The 23,996-nt window shown below is 42.0% G+C and overlaps 1 protein-coding gene across 4 annotated transcripts in view; it reads left to right on the top strand.

Annotated features, from left to right (window-relative positions):
- Window positions 1–23,996, top strand: part of ITSN1 (intersectin 1) — a 134,483-nt gene extending 110,487 nt beyond the window's left edge. For 3 of the 4 annotated variants that reach the window (XM_068144553.1, XM_068144554.1, XM_068144555.1), the window contains 11 exons: window positions 9,666–9,787; window positions 10,673–10,779; window positions 12,129–12,312; window positions 13,231–13,329; window positions 14,159–14,326; window positions 16,541–16,753; window positions 17,478–17,599; window positions 19,984–20,066; window positions 20,171–20,254; window positions 20,679–20,852; window positions 22,209–23,996. In XM_068144553.1, coding sequence (XP_068000654.1) covers window positions 9,666–9,787; window positions 10,673–10,779; window positions 12,129–12,312; window positions 13,231–13,329; window positions 14,159–14,326; window positions 16,541–16,753; window positions 17,478–17,599; window positions 19,984–20,066; window positions 20,171–20,254; window positions 20,679–20,852; window positions 22,209–22,357 — 1,505 coding nt within the window. In that variant the 3' untranslated portion in view covers window positions 22,358–23,996. Of the gene's footprint in view, window positions 1–286; window positions 1,924–9,665; window positions 9,788–10,672; window positions 10,780–12,128; window positions 12,313–13,230; window positions 13,330–14,158; window positions 14,327–16,540; window positions 16,754–17,477; window positions 17,600–19,983; window positions 20,067–20,170; window positions 20,255–20,678; window positions 20,853–22,208 lie in introns of those variants that run through there. The other variant, XM_068144556.1, reaches the window with a different exon arrangement.

Here is a 23,996-nt window from a genome sequence, read left to right on the forward strand (position 1 = left end):
TTTGTGTAGTACTTTAAGATGAAACATGCAGCATTGCTGTGAATCTGTGGTGGTTTGCAGAAAATCAAAGTTTCACCACTGCTGCACTTGTCAAAGTCTCTTTGAAGACCTTCTGTAATGCAAACCTTATTTTATGTTTTGTTTTATTTTTAGTTCCCATCCCCTTTGTAGCATGTTACCCTTTATCATTTTTGCACCATGCTGTTTACATGCCTGACTCATTTTCCTAGCTTGAATTTGCTCATTGTTTTGTTTTGCTTATGTGTTGTTTTCCTCCTTTTTCTAGGAATCATATGTTGTCCATCCCCCACTCAGGCTTGAAAGTCCTCAAAGAGACCCACTATCCCATATCACTGCCCAGAGGGATGATGGGAGATGCAGCCTTGATCATGTGGCTTCCAGCATGATCATCTACTGCCTTCTGAGTAGAAGAACACACTGCAGAGCAGTTTACCTCATTTTACATTAGTTGCATGTAATCACAATGTTTGAGTTAATTATCTACAGATACAGAGACGCAAAATTAAACTGAAACGAGCAAACAAACAACAAAAAAAAACCCACACACAAAAAAAAATAAATAAAGATCAAAGGATAGTGGGTCCTTTTGTGGCTTTCAGAGTTACCAAACTAATTTTTTCCACCTTTGCACAGGTGCTTTCAGTAGTTTTAAAATGATTTTTTAATTGTCTATTTTAGCCTTTTAAAGGAGAAGTCTAAATTAAATCTCTTCATTGCGATTTTGGTTGTGCAAAAAGACCCACTATCAAGGAATGCTGCATGTGCTGTTAAAAATTGTTCCAAATGTCCATGAATTTGAGACTTTTATGTACCTTTCTTTTTTTTTATTGTTTACTTGTCCAGTGTTGTCAATATGTCTTTTTTTAATTGTTTTTTTCTTCTTTACTTTTTTCTTTCTTTTTTTTTTTTTTTGTTGTTGTTTTGTTTTAATTACAAAAGAACAGAAGGATTTAAATCAGTTTAAGGACCTTTTAAATGTGCCCAATTACAGATAAAGTATTTTGTTGTAGTTGTTGTACTGTATGTATCAGGTGTTCCTTGTTGAGTGTGTAATACATTGTGGAGGGAAGACATTAACCTCCTTCCAATGCAAGAGAGATATTAACCTTGCATAATGTTGTTACCCTTAGTTATGTCCATTTTATTTTGCACATTACTTGTAGCTGCATACAGTTAGAAAACCCCCTGGTTTGTGTTTGTCACAGATGATTTGGTATTTTGCGTTCCCATGCCAGAAATCGATAGAACGCTACGTGCGTGTGGGATCTGGGAATTAACTCCTTGACTTTCATCATGATTGCGTGGTTTGATTTCTCATTTCTTACTCTCTTATGACTATGGAACGACACATTTTGAACAAGTAGTTTTCCTGACAAGAAAGAATGTATAGAAATATCTCCCTGCAATTAATTTCCAATGTTTACATTTTTTAAGACTAGACTGTGGAATTTATACGAATTAATATTAAATGGAGCTTACAGTCAAGTTTATGTAGTAGATGTGCTGTAGCTAAGCAATGTTTGTCTGTCCAGCGTTAGTTACAAGCTCTTGATGAAATGCCTGGTGCTGTCACAGTGCAGAAACCCTCTCTTCCTAACGCCTCAAGCACAATATAGCCCTTCTACTATTTACTTTACCATTTAGTTATGCTCTGGTTTATGTATTTCGTTTATTTCTACATTTCTGGCAGCGTTGTAGCGTTTCTAATCCTACTCCGCCTCCGTCCTTCTGACCCATCGTGCGGTGCAAAGAACCAGTGAAGCTCCTTACTCAATTGCACTTCAGTATTTCATCAATACGAATGTAAATTATATAAATATATAAAAACCTGCAGCTTTAACAACTGTAGTACAGCCTTTCAAATTAGCTACATGTATAGACAATTAAATTCTTCCTATAAAAGATAGACTAAGGCGTGTTTGTTTCGTTGTTGCTACGCACACACAGAATTCACCAAGTGGCATTAGTGCATGTCATGAAATGGCCACCAGAACAGCCTGAAGCCCACCTCTTTTGGTTTCAGAATGACACTTGCCTTGTTTCTTTGGATCATATTTCACTATAATCACTCGAATTGCTCATGATTATCTGCAGCCTTTTTGCACCTTTCTCTCTTCAGTGGTTTCTACATGTTATAAATCGGTTGGTATTTCTTGATACTCTACTGGTTAGATGAATTAAGTTGTTGTTTTACCATGGGTTTACATTGACTTAGACTCTGTGTTTTATGCCAGAAGCTCTAGTCTTAAAACATGCACAATTGCACAGATTTTCTGCCTTTTTAGGGTAGCGTTTAACATGCACAGATTTATCCCTTACTGCTCTGCCATAAAAAAAACATTTCTTCTCCATCACAGACACTTGTTGAAAAATAATGACACCTGGTATGACCAAAATTGAACAGAACATAACACTTGTAAGTTTCAGTGCCCATTATTTTGCTTACTGAGGCTGATGTACCTGCATTTTACGTCACTATTTCAGTACTTTGTGCATTAAATGTTTTTAATGAAAGAATATCTCTGTTTTCCCTTAGTGAGTTGTTGTGTTGAAAGATTTATAACTTGACTAAAAGCCTTTATCCTGAGAGATATTTTGTTTTTCCTGACTTCAGGCCAAAAGCACACTTTCTCTGTATATTGAAAGAATGACAGTACTTTGGATATAGGAGATTCAGATATTGCTGGTTTGGGGGGGGGGGGGTGGTTGTGGTTGTGTTTGGGTTTTTTCCCCATTACTTCAGGCAAAAAGAAGAATAAAGGTATTATTATACTCTGCAGGCAATATGTTTTCCAGCATGCTTCTTTAAAATGCTGAGAGTGGTGTCTCTCAAAAGATTTTGGAGATCACAGTGCCCTAAATGTTCCCTGGGTTGTTCTACCACTGAATTAAAAAGAGCAGCCTGAAGTTGTCCCACTGTAGACACTCATGATGCACACCGGTTTGTGTATGTCATGCCTGGAGTCCTCAGGCAGAACTTTGTTGTGTACTGCTCAAGAGACCAACAGCTCTATCAGCCAGCCTGGTTTTGACTCACAAAACCTTCAAAGCACATTTAGAATGTCCTAGACAAAGATACTCAAACCATTGTGGCTTATACTGACATACATTGTTGAAATGTCTATAATGTTTATTTACTCAAGTATTAACATTCTTCTGACGTGTACTGCTATTGCTTGGCATAGGAATGTTTCATCTTCCTCATAATCAGTGATTTCCTTTGAGTAGCAGGGAACAAAATGTTGCACAAGCTCTTTCTTACTTGTCTGGACTTTTGGTTTTTTTATATATATCTAGTTTTTTTTTTAATGAGAAAAGGAGTATGAAAGTAATTCTTTAATAAAGACAATTAATTATTTCCATCAAAAAGAATAATTTCCAAGGTTGTGTGTCACTCCAGTTTTGATCCTCCCACCTCCTTCCTGGTTCCTCTGAAAAGATCTTTAACCTCTTGTAAACATGAGGAAAAATATTTTCACTCTGAGGGCGACAGAACACTGGAACAGGCAGCCCAGAGGGGTTGTGGAGTCTCCCTCTCTGGAGATATTCAAGACCCACCTGGATGTGTTTCAATGTGGTCTGGTATAGGTGATCCTGCTCTGGCAGGGGGATTGGACTAGATGATCTTTTGAGGTCCCTTCTGACCCCTAATGTTCTGTGATTCTTAAGGCATATGATCCCTTCCCAAAGCCTCAGATCTGCACTGCAACAAGTGACCCTATTTCCAAAAGAACAACTGCCTCATGTGATGGGAGTGTGCCCACACTCTTGTTTCTTCGGTCCCTGCATTTGTGGTAGCAAAACCAACACTAATTCCAGTCAAGGCTGAAACAAGACTTAATATAAACAAAATTAGGAAACCATTTAGATTTTTGTTTAAAAAGAGGAGTAGTCTCACTGCTACCTAGTCTGTTTACTTTGACAATAATTTATTCCATCTTCAGCTGCTGAGGAAGACTTCCCATGAATGATCTTTCAGAGAATTTGGTAATACAAATTCCAATGCTTTAAAACTGTTCAAGGCAACTCAGGGTCTGAAATGTGGGTTTATTGAGAACACTTTGCTTTATATTCAGAATCAGTTTTACTTAAATCACAGTTCTTCTGGAGCTTCAGTGACATCTCTCAGTTGCCCTGAGCTCACTGAATACATTTTAAATAGCTTAATACCATAACCTTCCCACAAGGCAGCAAAGTATCTGCATGTTCTGGTTTTGTTCTGTGGTTTTAAAGCACTTCTTTACCATGAATAAGGATTAATTTTGAGTTATTGTCCATATGCTGAGAAATCTCAAGTTATCCTAACTGTCTGGTGTAGCATACATAAACATAATTCTTATGTATGCAACAGATTTCTGTAGCTTGTTACAGCAAGTTTCATAGCTATTTCATAACCCTTCCCTTACCATGCATCTTAATTTAGAAGCTTATTCAAGAAGCAAAAGGCTGGCAAAACCGGAGAGGTGCCCCTGTACTGCTCCTCTTCAGCATAAACAACTCAATTTGAATCAAACTTGGAACCCTTCTTCTGGAACTGCTATTAATCCTATGGAGCAGATTTTTAAAAAGTTTAATCTTGTGGAATAGTTTGAATTAAGCATTTAATGGAAAAGGGAGCTGTTTGTGTCTAGAGGTGGAGAGATATTTATACCCCAGGTAGCTGCCCAACAAACAGCAAGTAGGCGTAGAGCTTTTAGCAGGTGTCAGATTCCCAGTGGTCTTGTGGTGTTCCTTGATTACAGAATTTGGCTCCATTTTCTAGTATAAGTTTCTCCTTTGTTTCTTCATGCCCTACCTACCTTTTTGAGCCTGAGCCCTCAGCAGCAGCTGGCCCTCGCATCAAGAAGGAAGCTCAGAGCCTGTGTGCTGGCTCAGCTGGGAGGCTGAGGGAGCTGGGATTGTTTAGCCTGGAGAAGAGGAGGCTCAGGGGTGACCTCATTGCCCTCTACAACTGCCTGAAGGGTATTGTTGGGCATTGTTTGGAATCAGCGGGGAGAGGGGCATGGAGAAGAGAAAATTGTTATGAAAGATCCTTCAGTCTGTGGCTTGGCCTGTGTGGATTGGCAGGGGCAATCCCCCCAACTGATGCTAGCTGAGTGATGTGAACAGGAGGGGGAGGCATATGTGTTGGTGGTGACTGGTCTTGGCAAAAACAAACTAATGCTTCATGTTTTGCAAGTGAGACTTTTCAGGCTTGTTTCTAGATCCTACTTCCATCCATCTCAGAGGGAAATGCTCTGCTGTAACACTAAATAGTGATACTACTCTAGCTGAGAAATGCTAAACATGCTGAAATCATTGAAAATAGCTGTGAACTGGGATTTTGCACCAGCAGAAGCTTGAGATCATAGAATCATAGAATGGTCCAGGCCAGAAGGCACCTCCAAAGGTCATCTGGTCTGACCTCCCTGCAGTCATCAGGGACATCCTCAACTAGATCAGGCTGCCCAGGGCCTCGTCAAACCTCACTTTACATATCTTCAGGGAAGGGGCCTCAACCATCTCCCTGGGCAACCTGTTCCAGTGTTTGCCACCCTCACAGTGAAAAGCTTGTTCCTACCATCCAAACTTAATCTGCCCTTCTCTACTTTGAACTCATTGCCCATTTGTCCTGTTACTGCAGGCCTTTGTAAACAGTCTCTCTCCATCCCTCCTGTAGGCCCCCTTAAGGTACTGGAAGGCTGCTATTAGGTCTCTCCAGAGCCTTCTCTTCTTCAGGCTGAACAACCCCAGCTCCTTCAGCCTGTCCTCACAGCAGAGGTGCTCCAACCCCCTGATTGTTTTTGTTGCCCTCCTCTGGACCCTCTCCATCAGGTCCATGTCCTTCCTATAATGAGGGCTCCAGATCTGTGCACGGTACTCCAGGTGATGTCTCACCAGAGCAGGGTAAAGATGGAGAGATCCATTCAATCAACAGACTCTCTGCTATCCTCAGCAGAAGCCTGAGAGAGTCTCTCAGTTGGGGTGTCCACCCTGCAAGATATTTACAGTAATTTGTGGTTACATCTGAAGCTACTTGATGGAAGATTGATTGGTGAAACACTGCAACTCATCTGAGTGAAGGAATATCATGGTGTGCTCTTCTCCCCTGCTTAAGGTTGTGGTGGGAAACTGACATCATTTTTTACTGCTTCAGGTTCCCTATAATGGAACCAGTTCCTCTCTATTGTGACTTTGTCATTGTGGACTGGGCCAGCATGAGCTTTACAGTGAATCTGGCAGTTATTTTGTTTTGCAAATCTCCCTGAATTAGAAGAAATCAGAAGCTGTGCCCATGTATGTAGGTCAACGAGTTCCACAGCAAGCCTTCCTTCTGAAAAAAGCAGCATCTCTTGTGCATTGCTTTCAAGCTGTGTAGTTAGCTTGTAAGGCCCATATTTTTCAAGGCTGACCTCCTAAGAAGGACCAACATGTTTATGCCTTGGAATGACATTTGAAACATTCTTTTATTTTACATTTCTAGAACCCCTTAATCCTACAGGTGCTGTGGTGATAGGCAGTCAAACCATGCATTTCTAGTGACAGCATTTGTGTGTTGGTTCTGGAAGTTGGGAGCAACCAGTCTGGTGATTGTGTGCAAGTGCTGCTGCTTGGAGTCATACTGGTTATTCAATCAAAGAGCAGGAATGGGTGTCTGCACAGTACTGTGAGCATACCAAGTTAGCTATTGTAATTTCCACATTCTTTTCTGAATGTACCGGACCATAGCTAAGGATTCAAATTTGGCACCTTTAAGATCCAATAATCTACTTTCTCAGGGCAGAAGAGAAACTGTGAAAGAATGGGGTATTCAGAAACTAGAAAGGCAAATGCCAGTGCCTGACTTTTAGTACCTTAATGGCTGTGTGAATGAGGGACCATGTGCTTTAAGTTCAGAGCATTAACCAAATCTATGCTGAGCTAAGGTCGCTTACTTCACCCACGGGAGAGCTTTCCCATCTACCTGTGGAAATGTCTGATATCAGCAGTGCTTTCCAGCCCCTAGCAGGAGTCTCATTTAGTGAACTGAAGTCATGAATGTTATTATCACAGCTGCAAGTGGAATTTAGATGTTCATAAAAATACTTTGCACAGTACTTTGGTGTTCATGAAAAAGTAGCTAGAGCCCAACGGCCTGACATTTCCACCGGGAAAGGAACTCAGTTCTTTGGTGGTTTTAATACAAAGACAAGAAAAGTATTTGTAGTAAGTCCCTCATCATAAAACTGTTCTGCTCAGAGTGAAGCAGGATATTTTCCCAAACATTTACTGTTCAAAAGTAGACCATTTGATGAAGTTCAGAGTAGCTCATTTACATCCCAGTTGGCTGGCTGTCAAGCTAACCACTAAGAGATACTGCGATTTAAAATGTTAAAAGCCTCCCCTGAAAGGTTAGTGCTTGGAAACCAGACTTCAAACTAAGGTCATCAGCATCTCTGAAGAGTGCACTTCCCAAATGTCTGGAGAAAAACAGTTCACTTTTAATGAGGCTGACAGTGCATGAAGAGAAATGGTTCTGTTTGTTAGACCTCTGATTTACATGATAACTAAGGAAACACCCTGAAAGCATGCAGTTATTAAAGAGAAATTAAACACCTGGCTTTTGATATGTGCCTATTTGGGCATGAAATGGATAGTGCTCAAAAGTTTATTTCAAGAAAATTTTCACTTGCATCTTTTAAAGAGCTTCAATGTACTGGTGTCACAAAAGAGTGTTATCAATATTCTTATGCTTCCAATCTGATCTGTTCTCAGCTTAACTACAGAGAAAACTATCTGTCTGCATGTACTGGGTTATTTCCTTTCCTTTTTTGTTTACTTTTCCTTTTTTCCATTTTTTCCATTTCCTCTTCCCCTCCCCTCTTCCCCTCCCCTCTTCCCCTCCCCTCTTCCCCTCCCCTCTTCCCCTCCCCTCTTCCCCTCCCCTCTTCCCCTCCCCTCTTCCCCACCCCTCTTCCCCTCCCCTCTTCCCCTCCCCTCTTCCCCTCCCCTCTTCCCCTCCCCTCTTCCCCTCCCCTCTTCCCCTCCCCTCTTCCCCTCCCCCCTTTCCCTCCCCCCTTCCCCTCTTCCTTCTTTTTTTTCAAGTCAAATCCATCATTGCCATTTCATGATCACAGATTAGCTGAAATAGCAGTTGAAGGCATTGAACTCTTAATGGTGCTACCTGTGGACCTTGCTAGTGGCATAGCATAGAATCAGCTCCTGAGTGACATTTGGGAAGCTAAAGGTGCAGTATTGAATCTATAAGCAAAGAACCAAAAGAGTTGTGTGAGATGTGAGGTGATTAGGAACAGTAATGGTTCACTTTGTGGAGGCTTATGTGAACATCTGATCTAAAAACATCTCTGTCAGACCTCGGTAGATCATTGCTGGTACTGCTGATACGCAGCTATGCTGATACATAGCCTTTTATACCCCCATTCACTGAAGGTCCTCTTGGAACATTTGTTCAGTCAGAACTTTGTCTGTAAGGAAAATTTGTTTCAGTGAGGAAGATACTGAATTTGCCCATACTGAGGGATGGAGGAAAGAGTTAAACTGAAGCATTTTGATCATATATAAAAAGTTGCAAATAGTGCATTTCTAAAGCAAAATGTTTCAACCTGTTTGAAATCACCTTTGCTTTGTGAAATTAGTTGCATTTTATGCAGAAAACTCATGGAAATAATGCAAAATTTTATTAGATTTAATAACATTTGAGAGTCTGGGATTTATACAACAATTCTGACTTCTACACAGAATAAACACAAGGGAGATGGTGTGCCAAAATTAAAGGACAAAACGAATGGAAGATGAGCTTTTAGTTGCAAATTTTTTGCCATGCTTTTAAAGATAAAGGAGAACAATAATTAACTCCTTTGGCTATGCCTATAAATTAGTGAGATCTGTGGAGCAGTCTCTGGTCACCTTCATGTGTTCTGGCTCAATACTCCAAATACTTAGAAGCAATTTTTAATTGAAATGTGAAGAAGGAAATGAGCTCTCCAGTGCCTTCTTGATTAGGATGCCAGATTTGACTAGAAGGGTAAAGGTGAACTCTGAATTAAGAGTATTAACAAGATGAGTGCTTGTATATAATTCCAAAGTGCCCATCAGAGCATTAAGGTTACTCTAGCACTCTCCTCATTCTTTTCCCTTTAAGGATATCTTTATGTTTTCTATGGTAGTAATGTCAGATGAAGTCTTTGCCTCCCTTTCTATTAACAGCCATCCATTTGGGGATCTGTTCTACATTGTGGCCCCAGTTGAATAACATAACTATAGAGAAAAGTGAATTTCAGGGTGAGGTTGGAAATGGGCAGCTAGTGGTGAGGGGTATTTTCAAACATTGCCTCAAGAGAAGTTAGCACTTAGAAATGGTCTTGTTAAAATAAAAACAAGGCAGGTTAAATGCAATAATAATGGATGAAGCAATCTTAGCTTTGTGCCATTACAAATGGCAACGTGAACAGAACAGACAGTAGTTAGAATTACAATTCATTAATCTGTTCATTACTTGAACTGTTCATTACCTGAGCTGTTACAGATCATAGACTTACAGAACTGTGAAAGTTGGAAGAGACCTTTGAGATCAAGAGACCTTTGAGATCATCAAGTCCAGCCACTACTGATCTGAATCAATAAATGACTGTAGGTAAAGTCGAGGATCCTTTTGTGTTTTCCAGGGTGTGCAGACTTGCATCTTCTGGATATGTTGACACCTACTGAAAGAAAAAGGCAAGGATACATCCACGAGCTCATTGTCACAGAAGAGAACTATGTAAATGATCTGCAGTTGGTAACAGAGGTAAGATGGCACAGCAGCTTTAGGAGCAGGTTTAAATCCCTTTTTAAAGTAAATCAGTAATGTCACTGTGCAAGCTCATTTTATATCACTGCCATGTTTGACTCCCTAGGGATGATCTGTATTAATTTTTCTATATCTAAATAGCTATAGATATACAGATATATATGCATGTGTGTGAGGGTGTGGGTGCAACTGATGTTGAGCCCTTGTGTTCCCATCACCAGAATACTGGTGTTTAAAGTGTCACTCTGGTAAACCCTTTCTGCTCCTTGTTTTGAATGTTTATTTCCCATGTATGAGTTCTTAACATTGAAGCTCATTTTCCACATTTATGGTGGCCCTCAGTTAGCATTTACTGTGTTTGTCTTTAAATGTTACCAAGTGGATCTCTTACATGGAAAAGAAGGGAATCAGCACAGGCAGCTGACCCAGGCACATCTTTTGTCAGAGAAAAACAAGCTTTTTTGAAACAGAGGTCAACAGATGCAAACCTGAGACAGTATGAGATAAATCAGAACTTCCATAAAAGAGTCCAAACTAAAATGTGTTTTCAGTTCTGTTATTCAAGTGACTCTGGGATATTTTGCAGGAGACTTCTGATTAAAATTCCACAGGTTCAAACAGATTATGCAGGTCATAATTATATCCCCAACACAGATTTAGAATATTCTCTTCTAAAGCCATATGCCACTCACAAACATCAGGGAACAGTATGGATCTCTAGGGCACAGCACAAGTTTGAAGTCTGTTCCAGTGAGTACCAAGTGCTACTCTGATGTAAAGTGTTCTCACCTCCAGACTAAAGAAATGACCATCATCAGTCTTAGTCACTTTGGTTATACTTACCATATCCTTTCTAAATTGCTTAATTTTCTGTGTCTATAGATCTTCCAGAAACCACTAATGGAATCAGAGCTGCTAACAGAAAAAGAAGTTGCTATGATTTTTGTTAACTGGAAGGAGCTCATTATGTGCAATATCAAACTACTGAAGTAAGTTTGGTTTTCTTCCTCCCATACCTATACTTAGCTATAACAAAATCTGGGCCTCTCCCCTGCTTCTCCTTTTAGCTGTGTAAAAATATTTGCCACTTATGCAGGTGGTAGCCCAAAGTGCCATGTGCTTTTCCTTGTTGGAAAAAGCAAAATATTAACACTATTTGCTGTGACTTGTGGTTGCTGTTGAGGAGAATCCAGCAAGTTTTTGCTGAGTAAGTGTTTTGCTTTGCTCTTGGTGTACGTGTGCTTCAGGAGGCACTCCTGAACAGTAGTGCCTGCGAATGCTAGTCACAGTCCTGATGTGGACTTCTACTTCCTCTGCCAGAGCCCATACCCAGTTCTAGCCCTGTTATCCTTGAATGCAAAACAAGTCACAGAAACCTCTACCTCTCTTATTTTTGTTTAGCTGATGTATCCTTGTAGTTATTGTAGGCTTATAGCACCTGAAAGAGCTGTTTTGTGAGGAGCAGCCCCAACAAGGCCTGGTTTCCTATGGATTTGTGTCCAGAGTACCCTGCACCTTCCTTGCAACCCCAAGTCACTACCACAAAACTGCACACAGTGCAAGTACTCTTATTTCTCCCTTCATTCACTGTGGCCTCTGATGGATACAGTTCCATCCTACCTAGATCCTTCTCACCCACCCTACTGCTTCAGCAAGGCACGGTAAATGATGTGGCTGGTTTAGAAACACATGCTTGCAGGTTGCTTATCTGCTCATTGCCAGAGAAACTGAGTGAGGAGTGAGTTAAACCTGCACCTTCATAAGCCAGAGGATTAATGAAGTTCCTGTTTTTTCCAAACTGAGCCGCTAATTTTTGTTGAGCTTAAAGGGATTTTATAACTTTGAGATTTCTCCTCTTTTGTAAAATGTATTTGAATACAGCCTACACAATGAAAAGTTTTGGCAGTGATAGGACAGATGCACACAGCTCAATGGCTGTAAGCTTCCTTTCCTTAGGAAACTGGGCTAAAAGATAGAAGCCATTTTGAGCTTAAAATAGTGATAAGGTTTTTGTCCCTCATTCACAAGCATATCTGTTACTATCTAAACTAATAGAAAAGGAAATTACATTCCTTTTTGTATTGTATCTGATCTGGCATTGCCTTAAGTTAATGTCAGATAACAGTTTGGTTAGCACAAGAGGGGAAAATGTTGGCTGAGGGTGCAATCTTGATTGTTGTGTTCTTACAATATGCAATAAGCCTTGTGGCTGATCTGTTTGTTATTCAGCTGACTCTTTGTTTCAGTAACGAATCAGAACCAAGCAATTTATTTCTGAAATGAGGAATCATTGTTTAGTAGTCTCCTTATAAAAGACACATGACCTTTCCCTGTTTAGGGCTTTGCGTGTGCGTAAGAAGATGTCTGGAGAGAAGATGCCGGTGAAAATGATTGGTGACATCCTGACAGCTCAGCTGCCACACATGCAGCCTTACATTCGGTTCTGTAGCTGCCAGCTCAATGGGGCAGCGCTCATCCAGCAGAAGACAGATGAAGTGTCTGAGTTCAAGGAGTTTGTTAAAGTAAGAGAAGAAGCAATCACCATGAATTCTGTGCGCTGTAAACTGAGCTCATCACTTTTTCTGATTTGCAGAGCAGTCTCAACAGTGCTCTGTTGGACTGGAATGAAGTCTTCTGACTTAAGTACTCGTTGAAGGAATACATTTTATCCAACAGCTGTAGAGCCATAGAATACTTTGCTGTATTGGTTTTGCTGTAAAATGCTGGGACAGTGTTGTAATGGGTTGGGGCAAACCCCCTCCCCACCACGTGCAGAAATGATGACTCAGACAAACAGATTGCAAAAGCGATGGAAAGTTTAAACAGAGAACAGTGAGTGCATGCAGAGAACTAGAAACACAGTGACAAGAAGAAACCCCAAAACAGACCCAGAGAGATCCCATCCCCACCTGAGGGTGCACCCAAAACCCCCAGGGCTCCTCCTTCCCCCGCCCCCCCACTGCTAGGCTAGTCTCAGCTGGCCAGATCTGAGACTGCTCATCCCCCCGTGGCCTTGGGCCTAACCAGGCCCATGGCCGGGAGATCTCTCCCCCAGTTACCAGGTGGCGGAGAGGAAGGAAAGAGGAAGTGCCAGACCCTGCCGTAAAACTTATAGTGGTGCAAGGGATCATGGTAGGAAATAACCTAACTTCCTGTGTCCACCCACTGGGCTGGACTTCTGGACACAGGAAACACCCCTGTAGCAGAGGGCACCCAGCCCAAACTATGACAAGTGTGAAGATGCCCTTCTCTTGTACAGGTGGAGAATATGTTGTGAAAAATAACAAACAATTCTAGTGCGTTGATGTAGCAATCTCGGAACAGTTTTAATGGAGGCATGGTGTTCATTTGTTGCCTTACCTTTTCCTTTCTTGAAGGAGCTCATTTTACAGGGTTTTGAATGAACTGACTAACACCATTTTACCTCTCTAATGTTTCAGAGGTTAGCAATGGATCCTCGCTGCAAAGGAATGCCACTGTCAAGTTTTCTACTAAAGCCTATGCAACGGGTAACAAGATACCCACTAATCATTAAAAATGTATGTTCTTTTGCAAAAATTATGGTTTATTTGATGCTGCTTTGCTTGTAGCTTAATTACAGGGTAGTTTTCCCTATTTGTGTCATCAGTGTGCTAGGGAACCTGGGGTATCCTTTTATATTGGATCAGGCTAGAGAAAATGTGCTAACTCATTTGGCTTCAGCAGAATGACTTGGTGTTCCCATTAGAAACAGTAGTGAAACCAGCACACAAAGAACCAGAAAGCAGTAAATGCTGAAGGAAAACTTCCAAGATAACAGGAGTAATGGGTTAATCTTATCATCATTTTTGCCTTTTTCCATGGTCTTATGATCTCCCCGTAGTCTGGTAAATGACATTCAGCGTGGAAGCCTGAATTCCAAGTTGTTGCAAATTACATTACCTCACAGCTTGTGTTGCTGGGTAACTTACAACCCTTTCCTAATATTCATTTGTTGTTTAACACTTACCGTCCTGAGTAATGACATTGAACTTGGCCCAAGATTTTTGCAGGAAAGAAATAATTACCTTTCTCTATTGCAAAATCTGGATGGTAGCATTTAAAAGATTCCCTAAAACAGACGTGAATGTATTTGTGTATGTGGCTGGAATTTACACACTTGCATGGGAACAGTGAGCAGATGCAAAGGTTCTGCAGGCAGGCATTCATTTCAGCTGTCCACAAACAGTTTGTCTCCTGTTTTTCATGCTTGTCACCAAGGAGAAATTTGCAGCCTACTGGCTGGCTCAGATGGAAATAAAGAAATAAAAGGGATGTAAGGGGCTGACAATATGAATACATTTTAACTACAGGCGCCAGAAAAGGCTAACCTATTTTATTTATCTGTAGATAATAGAAAACACCCCTGAAAACCACCCTGACCACAGCCACTTGAAGCATGCTCTTGAGAAAGCAGAAGAGTTATGTTCTCAAGTAAATGAAGGCGTGCGGGAGAAGGAAAATTCAGATAGGCTGGAGTGGATCCAGGCTCACGTTCAGTGTGAAGGCCTGTCAGAGGTAAACAAAGTGCTATCTAGAGTAACACAGAGGTGGGCACACCTCTCCACCAGTCGGGAAGAAACCATGGCTCACTTATGGCACTGCATCAGAAGACAAACACTGTAATTAATCAAGTCATATAATCTTTAATCCTTTGTTTTCATCTCTCTGTGGCTCCCTTTCACTCCTGCACATGATCCTTTTCACTACTTGTGTTATTGCCTTCTATATGATTAATGCTGCTTTTGTTGCCTGGCTCTGGATTAGTACCAAGTTCAGTGCTGTAATTTTCAACCATAACCTGGTGAGACCCCACCTGGAGTACTGCCTCCAGTTCTGGAGCCCCTATTACAAGAGGGATGTGGAGGTGCTGGAAGGTGTCCAGAGAAGGGCCAGGAGGATGATCAGAGGGCTGGAGCACCTCTCCTATGAGGACAGACTGAAGGAGTTGGGGCTGTTCAGTCTGCAGAAGAGAAGGCTCCGAGGTGACCTAATTGTGGCCTTCCAGTATCTGAAGGGGGCCTACAGGAAGGCTGGGGAAGGACTTCTCAGGATCTCAGGTAGTGATAGGACTAGGGGGAATGGAATGAAGCTGGAGGTGGGGAGATTCAGGCTGGATGTGAGGAGGAGGTTCTTCACCATGAGAGTGGTGAAACCCTGGAATGGGTTGTCCAGGGAGGTGGTCGAGGCCCTGTCCCTGGAGGTGTTTAAGCCCAGGCTGGATGAGGCTCTGTCCAGCCTGATCTAGTGTGGGGTGTCCCTGCCCATGGCAGGGGGGTTGGAACTAGATGATCCTTGTGGTCCCTTCCAACCCTGAATGATACTATGATACTATGATAACGTTCTGGTTTCATAGCTCTTTATAATGCAGTGGTTATTGTGCTACTGTATTTCATCCTGAAGCTATACCTGACCATCCTGGAGTGTTTTTAAATCTCACCACAGGAAATATTCATGATCAAGTCTCTCTCAAGACTTTACAAAAGAGAAATGCTGCCTCTCATTACATATTATTTTTTAAGGTAACATGCTAAGTTTCTCTACTGAAACTATATTGAAAATATCGTGTTGGTATGTCCTGCAAAAGGAGGGAGCATATTTTGATGGCCTCTCCTCTCTAGTATTGGCAAAGGCAGACAGATCACGATTGTTTTTTAAAGTATGCACTGAGGTTTTGGTTCTAGAAGATAAAAAGTAAGAAGCATTAGCTGGTTTATAACTGGAAAAAATGCATTTTGTCCTCTGAATCACACAGAATCACACAATTGTCAGGGTTGGAAGGGACCCCAAGGATCATCTGGTTCCAAGCCCCTGCCATGGGCAGGGATGCCTTCCACTAGATCAGGTTTCATGACAATGTCAGAAGGGTCAAAGACACATTCAGCTGTCTTAACAACAATTGGAAGGAAGATGGCTGGTTTTATGTTCCATACATGATGTCTGACCATAGAACACCAAAAGTATTACCTGAAACACCAGTTGGCTGCTTGCTGATACAGTAATGCCAATAAAAGTAGTCTTGAATCTGAGGCAAAGAACAATCCAGCCTTCCCCTGGTTTTCACTCTGAGATGTTTCTAATCTGTAGAAGGAGACACTCCATTTCCAGCTACCTGGCCAGCTAGGACAACAAGAACTGTACCATCACCTAGTGAGAATAAGCCTGAAAACAACGCTTGGGGAATGGGCAAGCCTCTATTAATCTGGTAACAACTTCCAGATAAGTCTTAAGTTCTGCCTGTTCCAGCCAGTGGCCAGCAGCTGTCTTCTAACTTTATGTACACCAAAACAGGCTATCTTTTTGTATATTCCAGCCAGTGAAATTCAAACACAATTCAGAAATTGAGGCCTTGTTAAGAAAGATCAGCATTTGGAAAAGCCTTTTGCATAGCTACTGCTAATCCAGGACAAGTCATCATCAGCTCAGCTCCATACACAGAAATGCATGTACGTGGCAGAGAAAGTCAAAAGGTGGCATAAATGCTTTTGGCTTCTCTCTGGTTGCTCAGACCATGCCCTGTGCAGCCGGTGGGCTGCCTTGAAGTTAATTTTCATGTAGCCTTCCTGTGACTTGCACTGCTTATCATGCGCAGGGCAGAGACATTGCTCCTCATCCCTGTGACACGAGTTGAAACCGATGCCAGGACTCAAAACTGTATTTGATCTCTTTCAGGGGAACCTCGATTGTTTTACTTTATACAGTGCGTTGTTCTTCTTCTTCTACTTTTCGCAGCAACTCGTATTTAATTCTGTTACAAACTGCTTGGGACCGCGCAAGTTTCTGCACAGTGGGAAACTCTATAAAGCCAAGAGTAACAAGGAACTGTATGGCTTTCTGTTCAATGATTTCCTCCTCCTGACTCAGATCATAAAACCTCTTGGCTCTTCTGGCACAGACAAGGTCTTCAGCCCCAAGTCTAACCTGCAATACAAAATGTACAAAACTGTAAGTACCACCCTTAAACGGTGGCTGAGATGCTTTATATACAGAAAGAGTCACTGGCCGTTGGAATGTGCTGCCCAGGAAGGTGGTGGAGTCACCATCACTGCAAGTGTTTGAAATAAGACTGGATGAGGCACTTAGTACCATGGTTTAGTTGATTAGATGGTTGGACTTGATGATCTCGAAGGTCTTTTCCAGCCTGGTTAATTCTATATTCTGTATTCTGTGTATGTTAACAGCACATAGAGGAGGCAGGAGCTGCCATAATGGGTGTGTGGGCAATAGCCTTTATGTAGAAGATGTTTAAAAGCTTTGGCCTGTGCTGGGGATTCCAGGGACTGGTGATGGAAAAGCTGGATGTTTTCTTTAGTGAGATATGAGAAGATGCTTCTGAAGTTTCGCTAAAACAACCTCTTCAACAAGAGGTCACATGTATCAGGGAGGGATGGGAGAGAGTAGTTTTGACTCCTCTTTGTGGGAAAGGAGGGATTGCTATGCTTTATAAGGCTGCTTGCTTACTGTAGAAGTGTTCCCAGAGTCTGGAGGCACCTTTAGCTTTGATATGAAGAACATCTTTTAAAATCACATACTTAAGGAAAGATGGGAGGCAGACAGAAGGGGAAAGATAACGCAGGCACAAGATAAATCTGTTGTAAATTATTCTGTGTTGAATGCATCTGTTCAAATATTCTGCAGTAGAACTCTAGCTTTGCCTAATGTTTTACAGCCCATTTTTCTAAATGAGGTACTAGTAAAATTACCCACAGACCCTTCTGGAGATGAGCCCATCTTCCATATCTCCCACATCGATAGAGTCTATACACTCCGGGCTGAAAGCATTAATGAGAGGTAAGTACCTGCATGAGCCATGTTAATACTGAGTTGGAATGTGATGCACACAGGCAGAGCAGCTCTCCAAGCAGTCTGACTGGAGAATTCCTTCTGGTTGAGAATATGGTGATAATATACAAAAAGGAGGGAGCAATAATGATGTCTCTGAATTCTGCTAAGACCAATGGTGAAATGGCTAGAAGGGCTGATGCATCAGCTGTATCTCACAACATTTATGTTAGCATAAGGAAGCTAAAAGATGCAGTTCTGCCTCCTTCTGTTAACATCTGCTTCTTTGTGCTAGTGCAAGCATTTGTATGACTGTACGTTGAATGATCTTGGGGAGAGCTTCAAGCAAAAGGCAGCCAGTACCAGAACAAGAGGCTCCCAGGCAGCCAGTACCAGAACAAGAGGACATAGTCTCAGGCTGTGCCAGGGGAGGTGTAGGTTGGATGTTAGGAAGAAGTTCTATACAGAAAGAGTGATTGCCCATTGGAATGGGCTGCCTGGGGAGATGGTGGAGTTGCTGTCATTGGAGGTTTTCAGAAGGAGACTTGATGGGGTGCTTGGTGCCATGGGTTAGTTGTTTAGGTGGGTTGGATTGGTTGATGGGTTGGATGCGATGATCTTGAAGGTCTCTTCCAACCTGCTTTGGTTTATTCTAAATAAAGGTTTATTCTAAATAAAAACCTACTAAACTAAGCCCAGGTAGTTTAAATCCAGTTCGGTTCAGACTAAACACTCAAAACCTGGCAACCTCAAAACCTCAGCTGGTGATTTTTATTTCTGGTGAGCTGAAGACAGGAGTACACTGATCTATACTAAAAAGGCTTCTCTACACAAATGTTAAATAAAATGCAAGCTGAAAGTGCAGCAAACACCTCCCCCGTACCACAGACACTGTGTTTTGTCAGCTTGCAAATGTATGGCCCCTAAAAATTCTGATGCATAAAAATGTATAAAACATCTTTGCTGCAACATTTTGCCTGCCAGACAGCATTATTCCTTATTATTTATACACGTCATTTTTCTTACAAACGATCATACTTTTTATGGATCCCATTTGGGCTGCTCTCTGTCCCTCTGTGCCACAGAATGAATAAGTATCATGGTCAGATGATGAAAATTGACACAGCCCTTTCAACTTAGGACACAAATCAGCAATAATCATCTTTTCTGCATGAGAGCTTTCCCAGCTGTAGTCATAAATGTCTAATCTCTGTACCACATTTATCCCACCTAGCTGGAGGAACTTCTGTGGTATGCGCAGGCATGCTGTGCTGAACCATCAGTGGAACGAGCTAGATGTTCACATACTGAATGCCTTCTGAAGTTGCCTGCCTCCCTTCATTCACTGCAGGGAGAGCCCGCAGGCACTGCTATCCAAATTTGGGCACTTTAGTCAAATGCCTTTACTTATGTGGGAGACAGCCTTTGACTTTCTCTTAGGCCAGAATTGCTTACTAAATAAATGCAGCATTTTAAGCGAGATCTCTCCAGGTTTTCATCATTCACTTGCTTATAACTAAGAGCAACAGAAACAAGACATTAGCATCAATGAGTGATTGCTTTGCCCATTTAATCGCAAATGAGCTTTGTGTTCAGAGGCTTGGTATACTTCTGAAGCTGCTATTTACCATTTAGGCCTCAGCTGAAAGACAGAATTGTCCTTAAGTTTTTTGTTTTCTTGAACAGCTCTCTGTGCAGAGTACAGACCCAAACCCAGGCCAGTGTAAGTAGCTACAATTCCCTGGAGAGCAGCAGCTCTTCATTTGGGGTCAGAAATTAGTCCACAATTTATTGATTCTTTCATTTTGCCTTGACTCAGGTCTCAGGCTCCCTTGTATATCACAGCAATGCTTTTGAAATCCTTGAGATCACTTGCTACCCCTTCTTCCACACTCTGTTAATCTTTCTGCTCAGTCTCTTAAGTGTGAAATGATTTCTCAGAAGGGCCCATGGGGAGCTTTGATCATTCATCATCTGTGTAGTCCCTGAGCTATGCTTCATGAATCTCAGAGCTCAGAAGGACTTTGGTATGAAACCTTGGGGTCACAAAAAGTGGCCACCTATGTATCTACCAGCTACAAGAAATTAATTTATTACAATAAAGCAAAGGGCTGGGAGAAAGCAAACATGCTATCTATACCTTTTGCTTTCTCACCAAGTCCCTTCTGCCTGTGATTCTCTTGAGCTTTCTTTGTGTGGTGGGATCAGACAGCTTGGTGTAGTCAAATTGTTGCAGGTGCTATAAATCCCAGTCAGATTTCTTCTAGTGAAGCAGAGCCTTTGATGGACTCAGATCCTGGACTGGGAAGGATCTGTACTTCCATCTGCTGTACTTTAGGAAGGAGAAATGGAACTGGTATTTTGCAACTTTTTTTTCTCCTTTCCTTCTGAAGGACTGCCTGGGTTCAGAAGATCAAAGCTGCTTCAGAACTTTACATAGAGACTGAAAAGAAGAAGAGGGAAAAGGCCTACTTAGGTACAGCATGGGATGCAAGGTTCTCATCTTTTGTGTAAAGTGTGTAAAACTCCAAGGGCAGGAAAGTTCCTAATGACTCTTCTCTCTCCTCTGTTTCACCACAGTTCGCTCACAAAGAGCAACAGGCATTGGGAGATTGATGGTGAATATTGTTGAAGGCATTGAACTAAAACCTTGCAGGTCCCATGGTAAGTGCCTTGGGTTTTTCATAGTATGCTGTATGAAGAAGAAGACATTCCTGTTTGTCAGACCACCCTTGAAGGAGGTTTTGTCTAAATCACGTTTTTGTTAATGAAGCAGTTTTAATGAACTTAAACTAGGCAGAAGTGATTGTGTGCAGTTGAGTAATAGTCATGCAGCTGTCCTGCATTAAGCGTTTGTTCTGGACAAACTTAGTTTCCACCATCTAAGCCTTGTGATAAGAGATCAAAAGCCACAAAGTCCTGAAACGAAGTCTGAAAGGTGCACTTTGCACCTTTTGCACCTTGCAGAACTGTGTCCCCGTTCATTATAATGGCAGTGAGGCCGTAGTTTTTCCCCTGTGGGTTGGCTGTAGGAGTAGAAGGTTATTTAGGATGAAGATCACACTCTTTTCTGTTTTCATCTTCGCAGGAAAGAGTAACCCATACTGTGAGGTGACAATGGGCTCTCAGTGCCACATTACCAAGACAATACAGGACACTCTCAACCCGAAGTGGAACTCTAACTGCCAGTTTTTTATCAAAGACCTCGAGCAGGACGTGCTTTGCATTACAGTGTTCGAGAGGGACCAATTCTCCCCAGATGGTAAGTAGCAAGCTGCCACCCTTCCAAGGGTATTTTCAAATCTCCCTCTTTGAAGAGGTGCATGCTTGCTGAGGACGATCACAGAATTAAGAAAATCAAGTTCTCTGTTTTTTTGGGGGGTTCCTTTCTTCTGCAACTTGACAGCAACTAAAGTGTAGGTTTGCAGTTCTGCTAAGTCTTTCAAAAACTGAGTGCTGTTTACAAAAGGATAGATTAATGCAGGAGGAAGAGAAGTGTCTTCAAGTTCCTGGAACATAAAATAACAGTTGCAGGAATGACCCCAGGATGCCTAACTCACTCTAATTTCACAACCTGAGGTAAAAGTATGGAGCACTTCAGAGTGCATTTTGGAGTCAGTCACTCAGGAAGCCTTTGATTAGGACTGCCATTCATGTGGCCAGTGCCAGCTGGCTTATGTCTTGGTTTGAGCAGACAGAAATATTTTGCTTTCCCAAAGGAGTAAAATGAAAATGCTCCCACAGAACCGGAAATTTAAATGGAAATACTATTCACAAGTATTTGCAGAAATACAAAATACACAAATTTATATGCAGCCTCGACCCAGTTCTCCACCTGGGCTTTACCAACACCTCACTAGGCCCAAACCTTCCAAAACCTTCCCCACAACCAAGTCAAAAACCAGATCTCAGTGTCCCGCCCTGTGCCTCCCTTTCCCCCAACCTAGGCCAAAATTGCATAGCACAAAATTTGCTGCATGGCCAGGCCTGCTGAAGGCTACAAATCTCCCCTGGAATACCAAACAAGAGATAACAGCCAACGTGCTGGGAGCAGAGAGTGGGAGAAAAGGAGAAGAACAGACAGTAATATCCATTTATATAGGGGGGTATAGGATGATGGGAATCAGATAACAAAGATTACACTTTCCCGTGTGCACCTCCTTGGACTTCTCTGGTACTTCTGGAGGACCTTTTCTCTGTGGTTAAGACACCCAGTCTTAAACCCACAACAGCTCATTGACCTTACCGTTAGTGTGATACACTACCTGGCTCTGTCATCTCCAGAGGGCTTCACACTGTTTGGACTGTGCGGCAGCCTTTGGCCTTTTTTCTGATGTATCATAGGATAAATAAGCTACTGAAGCAAGGCAGCTGTGAATCACTCAGTGGATTTTTCTGCTTTTGTGACCATTTACTTCTAATGCTGCTGCTGTCTAGTGTGTTCTGTGCAGCCTGGCAGCCTTTGTCCTTCCACTGCAAAAATGCAGTTGGACTGAGGGCTTGTTTTCTCCTTTGTGTGGTGCGTGGATGGAAGCTTAGATTCTTCTGCAGATCAGAGTTTTATTGCAATGCTAAACAGTTGTGTCATTTCTGAGCATGCTATCTTTTTGTATTTCAGACTTTTTGGGCAGAACAGAGATCCGTGTGGCAGACATTAAGAAGGATCAGGGTTCAAAGGGACCAGTTACAAAGTGTCTCCTTCTGCATGAAGTTCCAACAGGAGAGATAGTCGTCCGACTAGACCTGCAGTTGTTCGATGAGCCTTAGAAGGAAAGGGACCAACGTTTCATTTCAGTCTGAGTTCACTGCAATAGGTGTCTGCAGAAGCTGTCACAAAGATCCTTGCTGGTGTGGTATGAAACTACTGCTTGCCCTTCACACGTAAGAGGGTTATCAAAGCAAACAGGAGCATCTTTGTGCCTTGATAATTCTCACTGAAAAATGAATCCCAATTTAGTGAGGAGATTTCCCTCAATTTCTCTATGTGGAACTTGACTTCAGTTTCCTGGGTTTATGACATAACCTGGTTGGTTGTTGTGCTCCAGTCTGCAAGGCTGGCAAACCACATAGGTTGCTGTGGTTGCTCCAGTTACCCTACTCTTTAAATGACATGAAGTAGGCAATGTTGGTGCATTTTGGAGGCTTTCTGCAGGGTTTTCCCCCTTGAGGAATTCTGTGCCTATTGCTCAGCACAGTGGTGTGTAAATGTCATGTGAATGAAAGGAGCAGTTATGCAGTAAGAAGATCTTTGAAGATCTTCATGATGGTTCTGAAAAGACTTAAAAATTAAATAGTCTATTATCTATAAACAGAGAAGATTCTATTGGCATACCACTTCATGTCTCACATTGCCCCTGAAAATAAACTTACATACAAGCCTTCTGCACAGAGATGAATTGCTCTCCAGAAGAGTCCACCCACTTGGTACATTTGGAAGCTGCTATTTTCTATAGGACTGTAGATGTTTGAACAGTAAGTGAAAGATGAAACATAGATCCCTGCTCTGTATTGTGTTATACCACTTTGATACCCCATTACTACTGCCGATTGGCTGTGTGACCACAGATGGATGATCTGTCACCTGCAGCGAGGAAGGAAGAAAATCACAGCCCTAGCTCAGAAAGCTAAATTCTGCAATCAGTGGTGATCAGTTATTTAATTGTTCTGTGCCTAACTCTGCTTGACACCATGTTACTGAATCCAGGGCAGCAGCACACTGTAGCTCACAAAGGTACTTGTGGCAAGCCGGGGTGATCGCAGGTTCAGCGGAGGCGACCAGAAACAGAGTGCTTGTGATGGTGCAGAGTGAGTAACCCCGAAGTAAAAGCCTTGTCATCTGGGGGCATGCCAGGGCTTGTATATCCATTGAACTCTACAAATACACACATGTAGGCCCATATCCAGCAAGCTTTTCTTGTCTGGCAAAGCACCCAGCTTTAAGCGTGCACTTACGTCTTGTTTCCCTTCAGCACATGCGTAAGTGCTTTGCCGAGTCTGTGCTCGAGAGAGATTAGGCCCCCTAGGAGTAAAATTCCTTGTTGTTCTGCTTGGATTAATTTTGTTCATGACCTGTCATGCACACACTGGTATTTTTGTAAGGACTCTGTTTCCGAATGGGAGGTGTCAGCCTGTTGCATTAGCATGTGAACGTTCTCGTGGAGCCTGTTGTTAGGTTTTGGTGTTCCTTGCATGTCCTTTCAGTACTGGTTTTCACCTTTCCTGTGTCGGTGGTGTTCTCTAGCACTGCAAAGTCTTATTGATTTCCATTAGGAAATTAGGATATATTCATAACGGATAGGTAGATGCAGTATGGTAATAAGTGTAAACTGTGCTGGGAAGTGTCTGTGTATTATAATTTCCTAAAGAGACCACTGTAATGTTTCAAGCAAGGTGGGGGGGGGGGGGA

The sequence above is a fragment of the Melanerpes formicivorus genome, unplaced genomic scaffold (assembly GCF_026170545.1).
Source record: "Melanerpes formicivorus ecotype bairdi unplaced genomic scaffold, bMelFor1.0.p_v2 SCAF_11, whole genome shotgun sequence".
NCBI classification, from domain to species: Eukaryota; Metazoa; Chordata; class Aves; order Piciformes; family Picidae; genus Melanerpes; species Melanerpes formicivorus.